The sequence below is a fragment of the Cnephaeus nilssonii genome, assembly GCF_951640355.1.
Source record: "Cnephaeus nilssonii genome assembly, chromosome: 1".
Lineage (NCBI taxonomy): Eukaryota > Metazoa > Chordata > Mammalia > Chiroptera > Vespertilionidae > Cnephaeus > Cnephaeus nilssonii.
In genome coordinates this window covers 84,828,792-84,852,958 of record NC_137072.1, presented here as the reverse complement: position 1 = coordinate 84,852,958, position 24,167 = coordinate 84,828,792, and the positions used below count along the sequence as shown (strand labels likewise).

At 38.8% G+C, this 24,167-nt stretch overlaps 1 protein-coding gene across 1 annotated transcript; it reads left to right on the top strand.

Annotated features, from left to right (window-relative positions):
• Positions 1-7,353: 7,353 nt before the first annotated feature.
• Positions 7,354-23,133, top strand: EXOC1L (exocyst complex component 1 like). The gene is made up of 3 exons (XM_079772871.1): positions 7,354-8,057; positions 17,646-17,776; positions 22,790-23,133. Exons 1-3 carry the CDS (start codon positions 7,937-7,939, stop codon positions 23,054-23,056), a joined length of 519 nt encoding a protein of 172 aa, XP_079628997.1. The 5' UTR covers positions 7,354-7,936; the 3' UTR covers positions 23,057-23,133.
• The last annotated feature ends 1,034 nt before the right edge of the window (positions 23,134-24,167 follow it).

Sequence of the window (24,167 nt, the reverse complement as noted above, 5' to 3'; positions counted from 1 at the left end):
CAAAACATATGTCATTGTCAGTTTGGGCCTTTATAACAAAATACCATAAACTGGGTGTCTTATTTCTCAAAGCTCTGGAGGCTAGAAGTCTGATGTCAGGGCACCAGCGTGGTGGGGTTCTGGTGAGAGCCCTCTCCTGGGTTGCAGATGCTGACTTCTCCTGTATCCTGACATGAAGGAAAGAGAGTGAGCTAGCCCTTTTAAGGACACAGATCTCATTATGAGGGCCCTATCCTCATGACTTAATCACCTCCCAAAGTCCACACCTCCTAATATCATCACACTAGGGGTTAGGATTTAACATGTGAATTTTGAAAGGACATAAACATTCAGTCCAAAACAACATATGCAAGAGAGAAGAAACTAAAAAAAAAAAAAAGAGAGAGAGAAGAAACTCTTGCCATGTGAGAGACTACTCAATGACATCCTTATCTTCAAGTCATAAGAATCACTCGGTTACACCAGCTATTATTGTGATGACGGTAGTGGGAAATACCCTGGAGTAGATGGTAAAGGGCTTGGGTGCTAATCTAGCTATAGTACTTCATACTAACTTGGTGGCCTTGGGAAAAACATTAACTTCTCTCCGCCTCAGTTTCTTTATCTCTCAAATGGGAATATTAATGGTACTTGTTCTACCTACCTTACAGGCTCACTCAATTCACTAAAAATGTGTAGATCATCTATAGGTAAGATGTTGTGGTAGGTATCCCAGGATATACAAAGAGATGTAAAACATGTTCCCTGCCCTCAAGGAGTTGTAATCCAGCATTTTTCTATCCATTCAACCAATACTCCTCTCAGGTAGTGTGCCAGGAGATAAGAATACAGAGGTATCTAAAATACAATTATTTCCTTTTAGGAGTGTATAATCTGATTGAGAGATAAAACAAGGGCACATGTAACTAGAACAAGAAGTAGAGTGTGCAATGAAAGGTTGAAACAAATCAGCCTGACAGCTCTTGACCCAGTAAGGAGAGAGAAAACTTTTTTCCAAAAAAAAGCTCTAAAATTTCAGAGAGATCATTCAGGATCCAGTCACAAGACAGAAACCATGCTGGCTATTTAAACAGGGAAAATTTAACATAAAGAATTTTTAACTAGAACAGTAGGAGATAGTTTATTTAAAGTTAACCCCCCTTTTTAAAAATAGAAGTTACTAAACAAAACAAAGCAAAACAAAACAAAAAAGGGACTATAAGGGGTCCAGAAATAGCAGGTCTAAAACAGCAGCTACTCACTTGAAAGGATGAGTGAACAACAAAGGACTAAAGATGAAAGGAGCCCCCACTCCCTCAAGATGACAGTCAGGCCTCTTAGAAAGGGATATGGCTTGCACAGGAACCAAAAGCCTGCTGGTAGTCAACTAACTGGGCATGGGGCACTGTCCAGGGCCAGTCTATAGAAACAACTTGCCATTGTGGGAGGGTGTGGAGAGGCTGCTGGTCTGTAGAAGCAGTCAACTGTCGCCAGAGGTCGTGGGTGTGTGCTGATGGCAGGGAGAGCATGGCCTGAGGGCAGACCTGGAATCCCCCTGTGCAGCTTTGAGGTTACCACACTAAGTAATCCTATATAATAAAAGGGTAATATGCAAATTGACCCTAACAGTGGAACGACCGGTCACTATGAAGCACACTGACCAACAGGGGCAGATGCTCAACACAGAAGCTGCCCCCTGGTGGTCAGTGTGATACCACAGAGGGAGCTCTGCTCAGCCACAAGCTGGGCTGATGGCTGTGAGCACAGAGGCCCCTGGCAGGAGCCTCTTCCGCCTCCTCGGCAGCATTAAGGATGTCCGACTGCGGCTTAGGGGAGCGGGCCTAAGTCGTCAGTCAGACATCCTCCAAGGTCTCCTGGGCTGCCAGAGGGATGTCTGACTGCCAGCTTAAACCCAATCCCCCAGGGAGCAGGCCTAAGCTGGCAGGTGGACATCCCCTGAGAGGTCCCAGATTGCGAGAGGGCGCAGGCTGGGCTGTGGGGACCCCCCACCCACCCCCCGAGTGCACAAATTTCCATGCACTGGGCCTCTAGTAATAATAATGAAGAACCAGAACCTGGAAGGGAAATATCTTCCTGCTGCTATTGCCTTGCAGGGGCACACCATTACCCTCTATTGATGAAGTTTAACATCCCACTGGCAGGAAAAAGAGAAATGTTTATGGAGGCCCAGCTCCAAGATCACAAAGCAAGGCAAGGAAGGGTGGGATTTGGGACTGAGGGACACTAGGGTAGGTTCCATCCTGCTTGGCTCACATGCCGAGTCCTGAACCAATCACTGTGACCAGGGGAAGGAGGATCTGCTTAGCTAAGCCAGGACAGGATCTTGTGCTCATGCCTGTGCTGTGGTCAAGTAAACTGCAGGGGAAGCAGCCCCACTCCTACACTTGGAATGGCTTTTGCATAGAAAAGATGGATTCTTCTACCAGAAGAAAGGAAAGAGTGCCTGGCAAAGAAAAGTAATAGATAGCATTTGCATGTTTTATATTGACTTTGAAATGTCCCATTTCATTTGTGGGTGTTAGTATAGGAAAGGAAAAATTAAGGCCTTTCTTTAACACTAATAACTCTATTTTCATCCATTTGAGAGACATTTATTAAGCACCTATTACGAGAGGACCTCATCCTTCCTAATCGTCAACTACTGGTAACTTTGTGGACCCATCAGAATTGAAAGGTCTAAAAATGAAGATATAACTGGAAAAAAGGTTGAGAGAAGAATATGGTACCTCTATGTACAGATCACAATGTCCTAAGAAATATGCTTATGACTTTGCAGCAAAGTTTTGAAATACTACTCAGTCAAATGGGAGCAAGGCAGGATGGCCCAGTGGTTCAGAGCACAGATTACAGAGCAAGACTGCCTGCATTCAGATCAGCTCCACCACAATGTGACATTGGGCACAAGTTTACTCAGATGTGCAATTTGCAAAACGTAATACCTACCTCATAGGATTGTTGGGAAGATTAAATGAACTAACATCTGCCTGGCTCATAGTAAGTACATACGACTATTAGCATTTATTGTGAATTGGCTACTATCAGTTAGATATCAAGTTATGAGTTTCTCAACAATAACTAATTTGCAATCCACTTATCTCCAAAATAAGAAAAAGGTTTGCTTGAAAATATCTGCCTAGCTGCTATATATATTTTAGCATGGACCAAAGTGGCCACTTGATAGAAATAAATTTTTTTATCTTATCACATTAAAGTAGCCTCTTAATGAACATACATCGTGTATTCCATGGACCAAATAGAGAAAAACAAAAACGTGTTCTCAGTGTTCTTCTGTAGCATACAGGAGAAAATACAAACTTTTTCTTTATAACCTGACTTTAAATGTTTATAAAATTGTATAAAAAGAAAAAATCTTCCCTGAAAACTGATTGGTATATATATTTTGTCAAAAGAATTACATTTTCATAGAGTCCTTTTTTGAATTTCTTTTCCATTTTTGCTTTTGAAAGGAAACTGCCTCTGTAAATCCAGAGTTTTTAAATGGTGCTAGCACATTCCGAAGGAGAGCTGCACCCCCTCCCTGGCTGACTCAGAGCAACGCTTTCCTAATGAGGACTCTGGCACCGGCCGTGAGCCACTGAAGCCTGACCATGACACGGTCTGCGCTGTTGGTGATACATTGAAGCCTGCGATACCAAGTATCTCAGCAAGTCCTCCTCGTTGAGTGCTGCAATGTCAGGGAGGAGTGGCCACAAAAAGAAGGGGTAGGGCTGTATTCTCTAACAACTCTTACAACAGTCAGACTTATGGGACTATCTGGAGTGTCTAAAGCCAGAAGAAAACAAATGGCAACACGAGAAAACACCTCACAAAGTACATCCATTTGTAATTTATCCTACATCATCACCCACACACACATTTGCACACACTGTCTTAGTCGGTTTGGGATGCTATAACAGTATACCAGGGACCGGGTGGCTTAAACAAGAAATATTTATTTCTCACACTTCTGGAAGCTGCGAAGTCCAAGACCCAGGCACCAGCAGACTCAGTGTCTGGTGAAAACCTACTTCCTGGTTCCTTCACTGTGTCCTCACATGGAGGACCCTCTCTGGGGGCTCTTTTATAAGGGCACTAATCCCTTTCACGAGGGCTCCACTCTCATGACCTAGTCACCTCTCAAAGGCCCCATATTCTAATGCACTACATCGGTGGGTAGAATTTCAACATATGAATTTGGGAGTACACAAACCTTCAGTTCATTGTACATATTCACACACACACACACACACACACACACACACAATGTTCCTGAACTAGAATTACCAAGGAAGCACTTTGATTAAAGAACAAATATTTCTTGGATTAAATAAACAACAACATGATACAGTAACAGAATGTATGTGTGCAGTAGAAATTAAATATTTTTATGCCAATACTGTCCTGATTCCTATAATAAAATTTTAAGAAATACAACATAGTATTACCTTTTTTCCATCTGTTATATAATCCCATATAAAATGGGATCAAGTTCGGGACTTTATTAATAAAAAACATTTAGTTACAATAATATTTTCCTACTAAAGACATATTACCAAAGGTAAAAGCAATAAATGTGGAACAGATGTGAACATTGTGGAGGTTTAAGATAGGCTCCCCTGTTTCCACAGAATTGTGTTTCCTCAGAGAGAAAATGGGGACAATCATAGATCTACCTCTTAGCTCTGTTGGAAGATTAAATTAAACAATGTCTATTTCAGAGGCCAGCCACAGAGCCCAGCATTGGTAAGCACTGATAAATAGTATTTTCCCTGTCTCCTGGAGACCACTCCAGGACATAGTGATGTGAGGGCATACACAACCACCGCCCTTTGCTTAAGCAAAAGCGCTTTGGAATGTGGATCTGAAAGAACACAAAGAAGTTAGGGCCCAGCCTCTTTTCACAAATTTTCACAGTATTTACCACTACCTACTCGTGCACCCACAGAGCAGCCCTGAAAAGAACAGAACTTTGCCGAAACCGGTTTGGCTCGGTGGATAGAGCGTCGGCCTGCGGACTGAAGATCCCAGGTTCGATTCCGGTCAAGGGCATGTACCTTGGTTGTGGGCACATCCCCAGTGGGAGGTGTGCAGGAGGCAGCTGATCGATGTTTCTCTCTCATCGATGTTTCTAACTCTCTATCCCTCTCCCTTCCTCTCTGTAAAAAATCAATGGAATATATTTAAAAAGAAGAAGAAGAAGAAGAAGAATAGAACTTTGCTTCAACGAACTCTCAAGTAGGCCAACTCTGTAATTCCAGAGGACCAATTAAGTGCCTTAGCCTCGAGCTCTGTGTAAACCCACCACTCCTAGGATTTGGGAATATGCAAAAGAGAGAATGAAATGCACACATTATTATCCTGTTGCTTAGAGGACACTTACTCCCAGATTTTTTTAAGCAAATAAATAATCCTGTGGTAGCATGAGAATGTTAAACTTTTAAAGACTAGGTTGGGAAGGGATTAAAGCAAGATCCCAAAACTGAAAATTAAAAGAAAAATTGTTCCTCAGTCTCTGGCATAAAAATCAGTAAAAATAAAATGGATCTGGACTACTTTTTAGACTCAGAAATTATAGTCCACTCCTCTAGTTGTGGGTCTGTTAGAATTCAGGCTTCAGTCCTCAGATAATGCAAAGGTTAATTAATCTATGAGTCTTATATGCAGGGAAGTCTTTTCTTCTGAGTACTTTGTCTCCCTGTATGTACACCAGCTGGGCTATATCTACATAGACACATGCTTCAATATTTTACCCAGGATGGTAGATTTAGCTGGGCCTCACTAGTGAAACGGTAGATATTAAAAATTCCTTCCTTGTGCTCCGGCCAGTGTGGCCCAGTTGGTTGGAGCATCATTTTGTGCACCAGAAGGTCATGAGTTTCATTCCCAGTCAGGGCACATGCCTAGGTTGTGGTTCTGATCCATCTACTCTTTCCCATTTTCATATCCAAAAGCATAGTACTAGTTCTATGGTCCTCTTGCCCAAATTATTTTAATAGATTTCCAGAATCACAGACAGAACAGGAGAATACTGACGTGGCAAAAGGCTCTGGAAATCATTCTTCAGATGATCCGAGGCTCAGAAAGCACATGTCTCACCCAGGACTCCACAACTCAGCCTGGCCACAGACATACCATTTGTCTCTCCTTAGAGCAGCCATGGAAGACGCCATTGGCTTCCTCCTTACAGTCATTCCCATCCCCCTTTTTCCGAGTGAGAAAACCCCCTTTCCCATGAGAGGAGTCAAAATTGACAAACACTTGCTTTCCTGGGCACCGAGATGTAAAGGCAAGTCTGCTCCCTGGTTTCTGGGAAACATTTTGCTTCTGACAAAAAGGGAAATCAAGTAGAGCCACTCCTCACCCCCAGCCCCTTCTTCCTGTCTTTGGAGCTGAACAACAGCAGTCAGAGGACGGAAAGCCAACATCTGAGAATGGAGGCTCAGGAGAATGGAAAGCACTTGAGGCCCTCATCTCTGAGCTAACCCTGGGCCGCCTTCTTGCAGACCTTTTATCAGGAGAGATTGTTTAAAGTCTTTCCTATTCACAACTTTATGTCATGTATTCTGTTATCTGCAACTGAGCGCCCCTTGAATGGACTAGTGCCTTGTTTATTTCTTTACCTTCCTTCCACCTCACTAAGCTCCACAAGAGCAACTAATTGTTCTATTTTTCCCCCCATATTCCCAGTTCCTAGAGTCAACCCTTGAAAAGTATTTGTTGAATAACTGAATGCCCCCAAAATCATCACTGGCTCTCTACTTCTACAGAATAAAGTCAAAGGATTGATCTGGCATTCCAGGCCCCTCACGATCTGGCCCCAATTCATCTTTCTGGCCTTATCTGCCTTCACACATGCTACAATTTAGGAAAACTGGGCTATTTCCTGTCCTCCCAAACACTCCCTGCGCTCTGCCGGTGCCGGGCTTTGGCTCACAATGTTCCTTCCACAGAATATGCCCGCTCCCCCACCTCCATACTTTCTTGCATTCTTCAAGCTCCAGCTCTTCTCCCAGAGAACATTCCTCTGGTGCTTTCCAGGTGCAAACATCTTTTCTATGTTCTCTTCTCCTTTGTGCCATTTGTCACTTTTAAGCATTTGTGATCATTGTGTACTCCTCTCTATTAGATTATACGCTCTCCTTGAGGAGAGGAAACCACACTCCCAAGAAGCAAATATAATGCTTTTCCCCAGGAAGTACCTAGTAAATTTTCCTTTGTGAGTAGGGAAATAAACAACATTAAAGTGAGCCCATTTTAAAAATCATTTGAACTGAGGAATTGACGCTGACTCCCTCAAAAAAAAAAAAAAAAGAGCACAAAGGTCTAAATGAATTGCAGGAGGGGAAAGAAAGGAGGAAAAGAGACTTGTTGGAAGTGTCAGGAGCAAACACGGGCGCTCTTTCTCTTGCCGACAATAACCAAGTTCTCAATGGAAGATGATCCCAATCGATAGAGCCAGACAGCTGATGTATATAACAGAATCAAGCTGAGGTAGTGGGCTTCCCCTGCAAAGGCATGGGAAAGGGGCAAAGGCTGCTACGCAAGAATAAGCAGGGACTCCACAAGTCTCTCTGCTGGTGCTCATAAATGTGTTCCCCGTCAACAAACCACAGGAGAGCTCCAGAGAGCAGCCTGCTTGAGCCTGGATGCTGAGGAGTGACGGTGGGGCTAGTGCTGCTGCTGTATTTTGGCTGCTGCCACTGGTGCTGCTGCCGCTGCTGCCACTGAGCAGATACCGCAGCGCAGCCAGGGGTCTGACCGCGCTGAGTGCTCTGGGAGCCTGGGTCTGGCTGGGAAGGAGATGTTCAGAGAGTGAGAGCTGGGAGGTGGGCAGGGCTCACTGAGGAGCTGCAAACCAAAACAAGGAATCCAGGCAGCAAAAGGAGAGAAGGGGTGAGTTTGAGCCAAGAGATCAGGCCAAGTGGAACTGGAGGAAATGTCATCACTGGTGAAGGAGGACTTGGAGAAGAAACTGTTTAAGCCACTCTCGCAGAATCTGTACGAGTTTATCCAAATAGAGCTCTCGGTCCAGGACAGGTATTACCTCTGTGTGTCAGGTAATATGTTCTTTCTGTTACCATTTTTATACGTCACGAACCCCACGATGCTTGGGTGATAGGGGAACATATTTTGTATTTATTTTCCTATACAATCACAGCACGTGTGTATCTTTTCGTGATAGAACTTAACTATGCTCAGTTTAAAAATCTGGATTCTGAAGAATTTTGTAAGTGCTAAAATGGAAGGCAGAAAAGAATACTGTATTAAGAATATGTTGGCCAATTGTTCAGGAATGAAAGTGGGTATGTCCTTTTCCTGATTTTCTTACTTTGTTTCCAGTCTTTTATGTAATTCACTTGCACGGCATGCTGTTTTTAAAAATGCAAAGGAAGAGCTCACTTTTAAAAGTGCAAAGGAGAGCTCTCTGTATATTTCAAATACGTTGGAGAATTGTGTTATACAAATCCATTTCCAACGAGTCTGGACAACTAGGGCTCTCTCTTTGCATGCTAGGAAAGAAAAAAGATCTTGGGTTTTCTTCTGAGGGCTCATTTTTAATAGAGAATTATCTCTAAAATGTTTTCTAGGAAGTATGCTCACAGAAATAATACTTTAATGGTAGAAATTAGCTCATGAAGATGGAACGTTTAGTTCCTCTAAACTATTTAACTAAAATATTTTCTCTGTGGTTTTAAAATTCATGAAAATTGTCCAAAGGTAGAACTAGGCCTTTGCACGTAAGTATGATTTGTCTAACCGGTAATTTCTGTGCTGAGTTTAGACAGAAATACTCGAGCCATTATTGAATGTAATGTACAGCATTCCCTTTTCCCAGCCCATGCCTTTTAATACTTTCCAGGGGCTTAGGAGGAAAGAGCTTAGAAACTCTAAGTGTTCACTGCAAACTTCCCTTTGTAAGGCACACACCTCAGCATTTTCAGAAAACAACTTATCATTCCCTTCCAGGTAATTGGCTTAGAAGAACTTTCTAATGGTATCAAGAGAGAGTACTCTAAGGGGAGTAAAACATCTTTTTTTAAAGTGTTAAGAATTCTATTAATCCTAGTAAGTATAATATTCACTCAATAATAAAAAGCATGATATGTATATACATCTAACACTTTACCTAGCATATTTTGCTATATATAAGTACAAAATGTGGGGATTTTTGCATTTTAGCATGGTAAAAAGCTTAACAGGCCCAGGAAAAGAATTCAAAGTACAGAAAGAAATGGTGCAATTTTAGAAACTGTATTGTATACTAACCATCAAATGGTAAATTATTTTGACTTAATATGTTAGAGAATGTGCTTATTCCAACATTAACATTTAATAATTTTATACCTATTGAGATCCTACTTTATAAAGCTAATTACCCATCATGTAACATTAGTATACAAGTATTTTTAAAGAAAAACTTTAAAAAATAATTGCAATAATGTATATATCTAACTTATCAAACATATCTTAATGCCTCTTTCCAACTATATAATTAACTAAACTTCTTCTATCTAAGAGAAAAAAGTCTCCTCAAATTAAATTTTTTGATATGGTTGTGATTTCCCCCGCCCCTCCCAGCATCCTTGAGTTCTGAGAAAGACACTATGGGCTGGGGTCACCTGCTGCCTTTTTTCATAAATGATATGAATCCTTTAAGTAGAATTGGAAGGTTAAGGAGTTGGTATTATTAACATGTGTGAAGGCAACCCCTTTAAGGGTCAATGTTCTCATCTGGAAAATGACCAAATGAAGTAGGTGATCACTGTCTTTAGTAAAATTCAATGATTCTGTCATGTAAGAAGCAAGGAAAAACAAGGTTCTCTCAGATATGAGGAAAAGAAGACAATATTGTGATATTCCAGAGAAAAGTTAAGATTATAAATCATATTAGTTCACTAACTTTTCACAACTCTGGTCTACATCACATCCATCAATTTGAAAGCACTTTCCCCAAATGTAACATCAACATCTCTTTATGACCATTTCAAATACATTTAGACAGAACAGTAATTTAAGGCAAAATCAATGCGATGCTTGACAGTCCTAAATCTTTGACCATGCTTTACTCAGAAAATTTCCATTGATGTGAATCAAACAGGTCAGATCACAATTGTTGAGGCAAGTAACTCCAGATATTGAATGCTGGTCACCTCCAGGGAGTAGAGAGATGCATACTTGTGATTTCCTTTTATACCCTACAATCCAGCAGTTCTAAATTTTTAAGAATTGCACGTCTGGACTAGTCAAATCCTATCATGTAATTTTCAAAATTTAAAGAAGATATGTTTAAATAAGTTAAATTTTTTGTTTAGCTGATCGGAGTCTGTCACTTGTAGGGGTCTCGCAACCAGATGAGTGTGATTGGCTGTTATTTTGATACATTACCTGGTTAATGTAAAAAAGCAGATATCATGTGTTCAATCACCCTGTCTGTACTTTGCTAGGATTTACATTGCGGATTTCTTGGCATCTTAGTACCCTCCCACCTCAGGGTTTGCATGGTTATTTATCCTCGAGATTAGCTTCCCCCAGTTTAGAACATCATTTTCCCTAGCAGTTAAAAGCAGCACCTTATGAAGGAGGTAGGAGTTCTATTATGTGTGGGCACTTAGAAGGGATAAGTCACTTATGCAATGCTGAGAGTACAAATGAATCAAAGAAATTCTGGAGGACTTGAAATGGCATATAAAACATTAACCATAATTAAAAGGAAAGCAGCAGGGCATGGTGCAATGAACCTAGGAAGGCTTGGAATCAGACAGAACTGGTGTGAAAGCGGACTCTGATTTGCCTATCTGCCAGCTGTGAAATTTGGGGCAAAATAATTAACCTCTCTGGCCTCAGACATCTCTGAAATGGAAATAATAACACATCACACATAGTGCTCTCCTGTTAAGTCCTAAGTAGGAAAAAACAAACATGATAAATTATTTTCCAAATAAATAAAATAAAAGGTTGGATTATATTTTTTAAATATATAGAAAAAATCTATTTACTGTGAAAATACATGCTGAAATATATAAATATACTGTAGATAAATATTTATAATAAAAATAAAATATACTGTAACCATATATAAAATAAATGCATATGTTTAACATATAATAAAGAAATTATAGCCCTAACAGGTTTGGCTCAGTGGATAGAGCATCGGCCTGTGGACTCAAGGGTCCCAGGTTCGATTCCGATCAAGGGCTTGTACCTTGGTTGCGGGCACATCCCCAGTAGGGGGTGTGCAAGAGGCAGCTGATTGATGTTTCTCTCTCATCAATGTTTCTAACTCTCTATCCTTCTCCCTTCCTCTCTGTAAAAAATTAATAAAATATATTTTTTAAAAAGAAAAAATTTATATATTAAATTATATATTTTATAAGTAAAAATTATACCCATATGAAGTGGGAAAAACAAACATGATAGACTATTTTTAAGTATTTTTATATATTTAGAAAGACATTTTTCATTTGTATACATTAACTTGAAAATAAATGGCATTTGCTAGAATTATGAAAATAGTATGCATAAATTCCCCACATTTATTACATTTTGATGCCAGAACAGGACTACTTCTCTGGGAACCAGAGAATCTAACAATTTTGTCAGATCATATATAATAATAAAAGTGTAATATGCTAATTAGACTGGACGTCCTTCCGGACAACCTTCCGGATGAAAGCTAGGGCTGTGAGCGAAGCCTGGGTCCTGGGTGCCAGAGGGAAGCCGGTGCTGGCAGTTGGGGGAAGGAAGGCCTACTCTTGTACAAATTTCATGCATCAGGCCTCTAGTTTACAATAAGAATAGTACAATAAGGGTATTTTTTAAAGAATAAGTTAAGAAGAAAAAGAAACAAAATACTAGAGGCTGGGTATTTAGACAACAGTTATTTCTCCCAGTCTGCAGGCTGGAAAGCCCAAGATCATGGCATTGGCAGATTCCCTATCTGGTGAGGACTCACTTCCTATAGACAGCCATCCTCTTCCTGTAGGCTTGCATGGTCTCACATCTTCTTATAGGTGCACTAATGCCATTTAAGAGGGCTTTGCCCTCATGACTTAATCACCTTCCAAAGGCCTCACCTCCTAAGACTATCACCGTGGGGTTTGGGATGTCAGCATATGAATTTGGTGACGGGGGACACACACATTCAATCTGTAGTACCCAGTTTAGTCCCAAAATTGATTTTTTAAAATATTTCTAGAAAAAATATTACATGAAAATTACTTACCATATTTGATGAAATCAATAATAGCATCCTCAATGACCCTAAGACATCATCAATACATTGAAACATTTTCAATGAAGCTGCTTGTCTTTGATAACTCATGGCAGTTTTCCCCTATTATTTAATTTTAATGGTGGAAACCATTATATAACACTAGGGTTGTAAAATCAGTCATTTGTTTATTTAAAGTGTTGCTGTGCAGCTTCCTCGTGAGCTACTTTTTCCTCTATTCTGACAAATTCCATTTGTTCAGTTGGCCTATCTTCTTTCCATTTAGCTTCATAAATAACAGTGACTACTTTAACATGATAATAGAGGCAGTTATTAATGACAATGTTTATTTTGAAATCAAAAGTGAAAATATATGGTGGACCTAATTTAAAAGTGTAATTCTGAAAATGCTAACTAAAATATTAAAACTGGAGCAGGTTCATTCTGAATTTCCCTAAGTCTATAGATATTACTCACTAAGTAATAATTATTCAGTGTCACCTCTGATGTTCCTGAAACCAACTCTCTAGCATTTTGACTATATAAACACATTTCTGTTTTAAGACAATGCGATGAGTTTCCACTTTCCCACTCCATTAATGTGGATATGGCCATTTAATTTTGGCTGGCAGCACAGCTCAAGTGTGGGAATTAGGGATTGGGTCCAGTCCAGCATGAGTAGACTTCTTTGACTCTTGGCTAAGGACAATCTTGGAGCTTCGTTGGCTCCAGAGGAGGATATTTTGCCAAATTAAGGAGGCATAATTTGTCTCTGTGCTGCATCATTGTACCAAAAGCTTAACACTTAAAGCATCTTCTCATTTTCTTAGTTTGGTATTAGTGGGACAGTGACCATTAACTATAAGAAAACTTGTTAACTGGTAGATTCTACCTTCTTAACATCTCTTTCTCCATTCTCTCCCTCCAACCAATCCTTTATAGAATTGCCAAAAAAAAACAAAAAACTTTCTAAAATTTAAAGTTCTTCCTATCTATTCACTTAAAATCCTTTAGTGACAACCCTCCTCCTAAATCCCCACAAACACGTAGCTTTCAGGATAACATCTGAACTCCTTCACCCAGCATTCTAGACTAACTTGCTCCTTTCTGTCCTCCTTTATACCACCTAGTCACCCTCACACTTCAATCCAACAATACCAAATAATTACTGTAATTACTAAAAAGTGTCAAGTATTTCATGCTTTTGTATACGTTGTTCCAGAACTTCCTTTACCCTTTCTTTGTTGTAATTCCCCCTGCCCTTTACAACTCAGATGACCTCCTTCAAGAAGCTCTCCCTGATCACCAGATGGATGAAGATGACCCTTCTCCTGTCCTTGCCTCACTTCCAGCACTGTGATCATGTGTTTTATTTTTTTAAACGTAATTTTTCTTTTTATTTTGAAATAATCCCAAACTTACTAAAGAGTTGCAACGATAATAGTTGTACAAATAACTTCCTTATTCAAACAGTTGAGAGTAAATTGCCAACATGATGACCCAGTGCCCACACTAAAACTTTAGTATATTATTGCAATAACAGGCAAGGGCACTCTCCTACATCAGCAATTCCCAACCATTTTCTTCTCATGGCACACATAAACTAATTCCTAAAATTCAGTGGCACACCAAAGAGCAAATTATATTTTTTTGATCCTGCACACAAAAATAATAGGTATCATTTTGATTCATTCACATTGAATGGCTATTGTTGTGATGGCTGTTGTCCTTTTTTAATTTGACAATCTAAGGGAAAAGAGGTCAATGTCCCTGATTAAATAGTCAGGTACTGTATGTTTAAAAAATTCCTATGGCACACCAGTTGAAAATCGCTGTCCTACACAATCACAATACAACCATCACAATCAGGAAATTAACATTGACCCATTACTATCAACTAATCCACTGGCCCGATTCAAGTTTTAAAAAATTTTATATTAGTTTCAGGTGTATAACGTCGTGGTTAGACATTTATATCATTTACAAAGTTATGAGATCATGTATTTTTTTCATGAAGCCCCACTCCCTGTAATCTCAGGAATGGTGCCTTATGGGAATTCATTATTTTAGTGTTTAGCTCATGGCTTTATTCACAAGGGCACTGAAACATTTATCAAATTAATGAATCAGTGGGTCTATTATCAATTAGCTGATTATCATAACTTGTAGATGAGGCAGTGGAACTTGCTTCAAATTACATTTTCATACAGTGTCCTGTTATGTCCCTCCATCCCCACCCTCTCCCACCCCCTAAGTAGTGAGTGAGACAGCAAGCTGAACAAGAACATTGTCCTTTGGTTCTGAGATAGAGCCTTTGTCTGAACAGATACAAATCCCTTGTTTGTCTACAAACGGACCTTTTTTAGGGCTGGAGACATGTACATGGGCAGGAATCTACCATCTTTGGCACACAGTTTTAGAATTCTGAGCTGTTTCTTAACTCCTGGTTAAGATCTTCTCCTCTAGGTCCCCTCTAGGACATGGCCCTCAATCAGTCCCTTTGTCTCTTGAATATGCAATACCTCCTCTTCCAAACTCTTGGAACATGTTATCTACCATGTGATCTACCATGGAACATGGTAAATCATAACCTTTAGTCTCTTCTTATTTCTTTTTTGACTCTAGCTGTCTTCTACCTTCACTGTTCTAGAGAAACTGCCCTTAGGGAGGAAATCAATGATGCTCCCCAAGTCAGATACAGTCCCTGGACTGAATTCTGGCTTTACCCAACAAAGTGACTTCACAGGATTATCTCCAAGTCTTTGAAATTCCCAATCTCTCAATTTCCATAGCATTGCGCTGTTAGGCTTGTCTCTTTTCTGCTGGCTCCTTCTTAGACGGCTCTGCTGGCTGTTTTTCTTCTCCACTCTGTCTTGCCTCTTTCCTCTGCTATTTTTCCTACACACCTAGTCTTGCAAACCTTTCCACACAGAAAAAATCTCAAGTCCATATCCCCATTCTTAAATTATAAACTTCCATCTCCTTCTCTTCTGAAGTAGATCACTATTCCACTCAACCAGTTCACCTCCATACCTTCCTGTTTTGATTTCCATGAATTGTCATCAATGCCTCATTTGAAATCTTACCTGGATTTACCATTTCTATTTCCACAGCCCACATCCTATGCCTATGTTACAACAGTCTCTTAAAATAAACAAAATGAAACACTTGAACAATTACTATAAACCAGGTACTACCCTAAATCATTTACATGCTTGATCTTTTATCTTTATACCCTATGGGTTTCTAAAGTCTACTTTCTACCTAAGAAAACTGAGTTTTAATCTTTCTAGAGATTAAGTAATTTACTCAGACCACACTGTAAGAAGTGATGTCATGATCTGCATCCAGACTGTCTAATGCCAGAGTCCGTTAAATCGCACTGCCTCTCCCAGGGTTCTCTAGTTCCTATCTCTTTTCTTCTTCAGTGTATCCTGTGTATCACTGCTTCCAGAAAACTGCTCCTTTAACAGGACACCATTGTATTAGTCTCCTGCTCAACTTTCACTGAACACCTGACATAGCTCCCTCTTCTTAGATGTGTCAACCTTCTCAGACTCATCCCTCTGGGGGACTGAACTGAGCTCAGTCATCAACTTTAAGCTCAAATGGTTGCCTTAGCAGCAGTAACCTGCACCTTCAGAGGACAAGTACTCCTTCGCCAGCCCCAGTTCTGGAGCCCTCACTGTCCAGGCCAGCCACCCATCCCTCCTCCCAGAACAGGAGTCAGACACCACAAGTCTATAGTGGTTCCTGTCACTTTTCAGATCCAGAGTCTTTCAAAACATTTTCACAACCTTCTTAACCTAGTTAATCTGATTGCCCACCACATCCTAACATCAGCCATATTGTTCACTTTCTCTAATTCTGCCTGGTGCAGTTCCGTTTCTGTTTTCCATTCATTTCCTCCTGCTACCTTCACCTAGAAATGCCTTCAGTATCATCCCCACCTTTCCAAACTGAACTAATTTTAAAGCTCTAATTCAAATGGTATTTATTTCATAATTCCTACCTTAACTATTCCACGTCTCTCCCTTCTCAGAACTCCTGTCTGCTCCACGTCACTTATCTATCCCTATGATTATATTATAATATAATGCCTCAGACATTCTCAAGTAGGAGCGCAGGTCAAAGTAGTACTTTCTAGAACCAAAAGAGTCTTCCCTAAAGACAGATTCCGGTTTCACGATTAGAAGACAAAACCAGCTTACAATGTTCTAAGTGACATCATCCATCTTGAAAGAAAGTTTAAGATATTTGACTTTGCCAGCTCTATATACCTATACACCTTTGTAATATATATTTAATGTAACTCATGTTTGTTAGTTTTGCCTCCCCAACAAAACCATAAATTTCTAGAGGACAGAGGCCATGTCTCATATTTACCCGCTGTGGCATCTATAATAGTTGTAACAGATAAATACTCCTTTATTAACTCATCAATAATTTTCAATTCAGTATTGCTAACATTAAAAGTGGATTCTTCTGATGTGTTCATGTGAGACCAAAGACAATGATTTTAAGGCCAGGAAATTATTTCCTAATTTTGTTCACATAAAATAAGCAGTGGTTTTGCCACACTTTTCAAAGCACAGTACTGAAACTTTTGGTCTCAGTGACACATTTTGAATACTAGAATTTTAGGGATGCACTACAGAGGATTAAAAATCTCAAATAGGTCTACAGTAGCTGTGATGCAAGCACTTCTATATAAAATATTTCACAGCAACTTTTGGCCCTGGCTAGGTAGCTCAGTTAGTTACAGTGTGGTCCCCATATGCCGAAGTTGCGGGTTCCATCCCCAGTCAGGGCACATACAAGAATCAACCAATGAATGCATAAATAAGTAGAGTAGCAAATCAATGACTTTCTCTCTCTCTCTCTCTCTCTCTCTCCTTCTCTCTCTCTAAAATTAATAAATTTAAAAAAATCTCACAGTGACTCTAAAAGAAAGCATACACAGTAGTATTTGCATGGTCACTGTTTAACACTGTGTTGCTATGTGAGCAGAACTGTTTACTTTCCTGACTTCACTTACTTATATTGCCGTAAATTAAAATTCCAACTTGTTCTGGTAAACACTTTGGCACTGACTATATGCTAACGCTAAGCCTCTTATTTCCTGCCCTGAGTTGAACCCCATTCCCCACCACAAAACTCATAGTTGAAAGCACATAGCTCAGTGTTCTATCTGACAGATATTATTGTGCAGTGTGTAACCACAATTGTAGCAAAGATAAAGTTAACACATAGAGCAAATTTGGGGGCATACTTGTGAAGGTTCAGATACATCAGGGTTCGTAAGTGGGGTGCAGATACAATGTAGGTTCAAGCTCATTGTAAGAAAAAGGAATATATAAATATTGAAAAGTATGATGACGAATAACTTACCTTCTAAGAGTTTATGTAAACTAAGTGTTTTTCTGTCCTACAGTGACCAAAAATGAAGAAGTGAAAATAATTATAGTGAAACACTACAGAATAGGTTTAGATGAAAAATATGAAGTAACAAAAAAGTGGTCTTTGAATGATCTGCAGATGATTGATGGAAAAGAAGCAGATACTGTAAGTGTTACACTTTATAAGGGAGATGTGGGATCGATAAGCTGGAGATCTTTATGTTCAATATCCTACTTCACATATTCTTGGCATGTAATTAAGTGTTAAGATGGCATATTGTTCTTAAGTCGTAAAGTGTAATCTACGGGGATGATGTAGGGGGGCTTTTTGTTTTGCTTTTATGAGTTTAAACTTGAATTTTGCCTATTAAATTTAAAAGCATCTTTCCCAAGGGCTTCTTAACAGGTTAAACACAATCAATCAATTCAGAAACTTTAAATATGTGGTGCTTCCACTACCACACTCTCTCTCCCTCAACTTCCACCATACGTTTGGGGGATTCCTTCCCTCATCTTCTTCAAACTCTCCGTCAGTTAGCCACTTGATCTTCCAGAAGGATCAGTAATTCTTGGAAATCCTACTACCTTCAAATTGAAAGACGGGGGAAAGTCTATATACTACAATCTCTTCACTTGACCCTGCAACAACTGGTTTTCCTAGTCTCCTTTGTACTCTTTTGCTGGTGGAGAACTCATTACCACATGAGGGAGTCCATTCTATTTCTGCATTGCCATGCTTTATTTTTAAATTTCCTATTTATATTTAATCTCTACCCGTCAGTTCTGGTTTTGCCATTTGGAGCAATTCAGAACAAATCCAATCCTCCTTTCATATAGCAGCCTTTCCAATACTTGAGGCTGATTATAATGTTCCCTCAAGTTTTCTCTTTTCTGGGTTAAATGTACCCATTTCATTCTTTAAATCACTTTCACATGAAGATCACATAAGCTAATATGACAGGACAATGTAAACACTCAGAAGTAATAACATCAGTGTTACTTGTTTCCATGGCATTGCTTCAACACCCTTCACTACACTGTTCTCTCCCTTTTGAAATGCTTCTGTTTTTCCAGAATTAAATGCAATACTTTAGACTTAGGGTGACTAGTTTATATTTCTTTTGACATGGATTCCTTATTTCTATTAAATACTTATTTGAAACCTCGGGTCTTTTGTGCATGAATTGCCATTTAATCTGGCCTGCCATACCCTCTACTGACATAGAATAAAATCTAATGAAGGTCCTTGGTGATCTGACTTCTTTCTCTCTGGTCATTCTATCTTAAACTTTATAATCCACTGTGCTTCACTACTGCCTCTCGAGGCTTAGAATGCCCAGTCGCCTCTATCTCTCACCCCATTCCCAGATTCATTGGGTAAAGTCCTACTCATGTCTCCCCCATTGAATTGTGGATATAAGTGTGTTATAGCCATAATCCAACAAACTGCTTTTTCTGTCTCTTCTCTGGATGGAAAGCTTCTAAAAAATTGGGACCATGACTTTTCATCTTTTACTGTATCCTTCAACCTGACATATTAGGCACTCAGTAACTATCTGTATTATTGTTGGATGAATTAGAATTTAAGCTCATCTATTCCTAATCCTACTAAATGCCATATTCTTAGTCTGGCTTATTCTTCCCACCTATCAAATCTTCTAATATTATAATTTTTAAAATATTCATTGTAATATGATGCAGATGTAATGAGCACAACACTTAGGAGTTCATTCAAGTCAGTAATAAAAATGATGAAGCAGGCAGGGCTAAGTGCATACTTTTAGATAATTGATAAGTTATCATTACTACTACTATTACTATGAGTAGTACTGCTACCTGCTACCATTCACACTTAGTAAACTCTTATCAAGTGCCACATAATCATCACAAAACCCACATGAGCTACATTCTATTATTACTCCTGATTTACAGAGGAGAAAAATGAGACTTAAAGAGATTAATTGACTTGCCAAGGTCACATAGCTATTAATTAGTAGAGCTAGATTTTACCCAGAAATCTGTTAATTTGCCTTGTTTTGATTGCTTGTTTAACATCTCTACAAATTCGGATACATTCACTCATTCATTGAGAATTTATGGTATATATTAGGCCCTGCCAGGCTCTGAGGCTACACATGGAGAATTAGACACATATAAGCCTTTAATTCTGCCTTACTTACTTATTTAGTCTGAATGCCTAAATTGTATCCTTAAGACCTTTCTGAAATCAATATACTGTATACTATCTGCTATTATCTTGACTTATCACCTAGGAATCTTATTTTTAAAATTTGGCATGTTTAGCATGACTTCTTGGTAAAAGCATGCAGGATTTCATTGTTTCTTTCCTAAATACCCATATAGCATTTTTCTGATAATACATTCTACATAAATGTTAAGAAATACTTAGGAAATAGTTAAATATATATTATTGCATATCAATCAATATGCTGGAATATTTTACACACCTTTCTGGCCTTTAATTCCATACAGACAATGTTGATCCTTCTCTTTCCCCTTTGAAGATCATTATATTTGATAGTGAAATAAATATATTTTTAAAAGTTGACTATTTCTATTTTTCTCTTAACTTTAGGACCTAAAATATTAAATTGCTGGAAGAAAACCTATTAAATCCAAAGAGTAGTTCTTTTAAAGATTTATCTTCTGTGGATGAAATAAAAATATCCCAGTTGCTCTGGGAATTTCCACTCTCCTTCCTCTTAAAATTGAAGACTTTAGAGTCAGCATTTATATATTTTTTTCAATATCAGTGATACAGTTTTAAAATAGAGCAATTTGAGCCAGAGAGTTGTCAGCTTTAAAAAGGAATGGAATTAAAATGGAAGTCAATTTATAATGCAGACATCAAAATGTCTGGGGATTTGGAGACTGACATGGTGCAACAGGAGAGAGAATGATGTAGCAAAAAATGGGATTGGGTTAACTAAGATCTTGGTTCTTGTCCTGGCTCTACCAATAACTTCATGTGTGACCTGGGCTTCACTTCTCTGGAAACTACTATCCAAGCTACAAACAAGAGATTACTGAGTGATATGTGAGGTCCCTTTTAGTTCTAGGATTCTGTCAGGAGGGTGTGAGGGAGAGGAGGGAGGGAAGGAGGGAGAGAAGGAGGGAGGGAGAGAAGGAGGGAGGAAGGGTAGGAGGGAGGGAGGGAGAATGTGTAGAAAGGAGAGAAGGAGAAAGGGTAAAAAGAAGGGAGGGTGGGAGGGAGGGAGGGAGGAATCCTATTTTTAAAAATTGGTGTATTTGGCACCAAGGAGTAAAGGAGAAACCTTTTCTCCCCTCCAGAAGTCTGTAAGTAGGTTTATCTTCTTTCATCACTACCCATTCTCTCAAATTCATTACCCAAGGAAGGAAGGAGGAGAGGGCAGGTGGGAGGGGTTGGGGAGGGACTTGTATTCTATGTGCATGCCTGCTCAGGCTTCAATTTTTAGGCTAAAGGAAAAAATCCTCTCCAAATATCTCAAAAGCATTAAGTATATTTTCTCCATGATAAGACTCAACTGTTTCAATGAATAAACTATATAAGGTGTGTGATTAGTTTTGGGTAATAAAATGGATATGATTTCCTTTTAATGAGATTCTCTACTATAACTATGACACTTGGGAAAAATTTTACAAGATGTGACTAGGGGAACACTACACTTAACACCACCCATGTACATTCTTTTTTTAAATGTTGTTTTTAAATTCTGTTAATGGTATGAAGCAAGGTGGTATTAACACCAGCACCACAATCTTACTGGGGACAGATTTGGGAAAGGGAACTATCATTTATTAAGCTCCATGCTATGCATGTAAATTTCATAGCAAACCTCTCAAAAAGGAGAAGAAAAGTGAGGGTCACATCACATAAGCACTCTGTCCGTGGTTACATAGGCGATTCAAAATGGTAGTTTAACTTCAAAACCCATCTTGTTTTTCCTGCCTCATGCAAGAATGTTCCTATTTAAAAAAGAAATTGCAGCCCGGCTGGCATGGCTCAGAGGTTGAACGTCGACCTATGTATGAACCTGGATGTCAAGGTTTGATTCAGAGCACTGCCCGGGTCGTGGACTCAATCCCCAGTGTGAGGCATGCAGGAGGCAACCAATTAATGATTCTCTCTAATCATTGAGGTTTCTATCACTCTCCCTCTCCCTTCCTCTCTGAAATCAATAAAAATAAATTTTAACAAAAAGAAATTGCAAACACCTAAGTCTCATATAATGTTTACATACTAACAAATTATTCAGACTCTTGTTTGGTCTCTCTCTGCCTCCTTGTCAGTTAAAGGGCAACTTCTTTTTTATGGAACTACTTCAGATCAGTTCAACACATACTTGTTGAGAACCTAGTAGTTGCCATGAACACAAAGATAAATAATTCAAACCTTCCGCTCTCAAGGAGAATTAGGAGTTAGGCAGATAATGAATGTGAAAGCATTTGGTAAACTGAAAAGCACTTTATAAATGCAAGGCATTGTTTTTACTGTTATTAGTAACAGTAGCAAGTATTATTTTAACCTACAGGACTTAGATTAGATTTGATGCCTGCTTTTTCTCAAAACACCTCCACTAGAAATATAACAAAAGCCTAGAGAAATCCAAAAAGCCTAGAGGCAGCCTTTAGTAATTTTTTTCTGTTTCAGTCCAATGATTTAATGATCCTTGTTACTAACTTCAAAGGTAGTTCTTTGCTATTGACTTCAAAGTCAGCAAGTTGGTCATCTGTGGTATGCCACAAGCTAATTAGCCATCCTGTATTTCACCTTTGAAATAGCACAAGGAACCCACCTCCTAGTAGAGAAAAGGAGAAACATTTTCTCCCCTCCAGAAGTCTATAAGTGAGTTTATTCTTTTTTCATCCCTATCCATCTTCTCAAACTCACTACCCTGGCGAGAGTTGATAGATAACTACACATTCTGAGACATAGTCTATTTGTATAACTGAAAAAGTTACAGATGCTTCATAAATAATCATTATGATTGTCTTAGAAGCAATATGGTTGAAGCAGGTTAGGTAGTTTTGGGAAAGCTCATGTGTAGATTTTAGAAATATGTTTGGTACTAATTCTTTATCATCAAGAAGCATATACAAAAGAATATGAGAGAATCTAGGAAATCTAGTTATTTTCTTGACTACAAACAAAATCATGTCTCTCTTTCTTTTCTAGGACAATCCATTTTTTGATCTGCACTTCAAGAAAGTGTACAGTTTGGAAGCATATAGTTGTGCTTCTAAATATGCCTTTGCTCGAACTGTAAATAAGCTGAATCATGCATATCTTAAGAAGGACTTACAGATCGTGAACTTTGATTCTACTTACATTAATGATGATTCTATTTGGTCCTCCAACAACAAGGATTGCCTGGTTCTTATGAGAATATGCTTTTATGCTTTCAACCTGCTGTGCCTGTCCCTCTGTCCCCTGCCACTCTGAAGATGCATTCCATTTTCTTCCATCCGTATTCTATGAAAATGGTTTCCTAAGTAAATATTGGCAGTCATGATTTTGTTTTTCCCTTCATCAGTGACTGTTATTTATACAGAAATAAAGTGATGCTTTGTGAATTGCAGGGAAATGTGTTTCAATGCAATCTTTCAACATTTGGAATTTTTTCCCATGTATTCCTTGGAAACTTTAGAAGGGGTCAGATAGCTCTGCCTAAATTAGTATTCTACTAAAGAGTATCAAGAAGTATCTTAAAAGGCCTAAATATATGAAAAGACATCCCATATTCATGGATAGGAAGATTTGATGTTGTCAAGTTGTCAGCACTACCCAAAGTCATCCACAGGTTCATTGCAATCCCTATCAAAATTCCAATGGCTTTGTGTGTGTGTGTGCAGAAATGGAAAAGCCAATCTTCAAATTCATATGAATTCCAAGGGGCCCCAAATGGCCAAACAATCTTGAAAATAAATCTCCATTTTTAAAACTTACTGCAAAGCTACAGTAATCAAAACAGTGTGGTACTGGCTTAAGGATAGACATATAGACCAATGGAATAGAGTTGAGAGTTTAGAAATAAACCCATCATCTATGGTCAACTAATTTTTGATAAGGGTGCCAACCTCAATCAAAGAGGAAAGAATAATCCATCCCACAATGGTTCTGATACAACTAAAATCCATGTAAAAAAGAATGAAACTGAACCCCTCTCTTACTCTATACACAAAAATCAACTAAAGTGGATTAAAGACTTGAATATAAGATCTGAAACTATAAAACTCCTAGATTATGTCTGCAGCAATTATTACTTTGATATTGTAATGGTGATTTTCTATTAACCTAAATAAATTTTCTATTTTTATTATTTGTGAAAACATCATATATCTGATAAGGGGCTAATAACCAAAATACATAAAGAATTTATGCAAATCAATAGCAAAAAAAACCCAAACAAAATAATGAACCAATCCAATTAAAAATGGGCAGATGATCCGAATAGATATCTTTCTAAAGAAGACATACAGGTAGCCAACAGGTACGTGAAAAGATCCTCGACACCACTAATCATGAGGGAAATGAAAATCAAAGCCACAAATAT

Excerpts from the sequence above, each read along its gene's own strand:
- EXOC1L (XM_079772871.1), top strand. The coding sequence starts at position 7,937 with ATGTCATCACTGGTGAAGGAGGACTTGGAGAAGAAACTGTTTAAGCCA. Across the intron at positions 8,058-17,645 it reads GTATTACCTCTGTGTGTCAG|TGACCAAAAATGAAGAAGTG; the intron begins GTAATATGTTCT and ends TCTGTCCTACAG. Across the intron at positions 17,777-22,789 it reads ATGGAAAAGAAGCAGATACT|GACAATCCATTTTTTGATCT; the intron begins GTAAGTGTTACA and ends TTTCTTTTCTAG.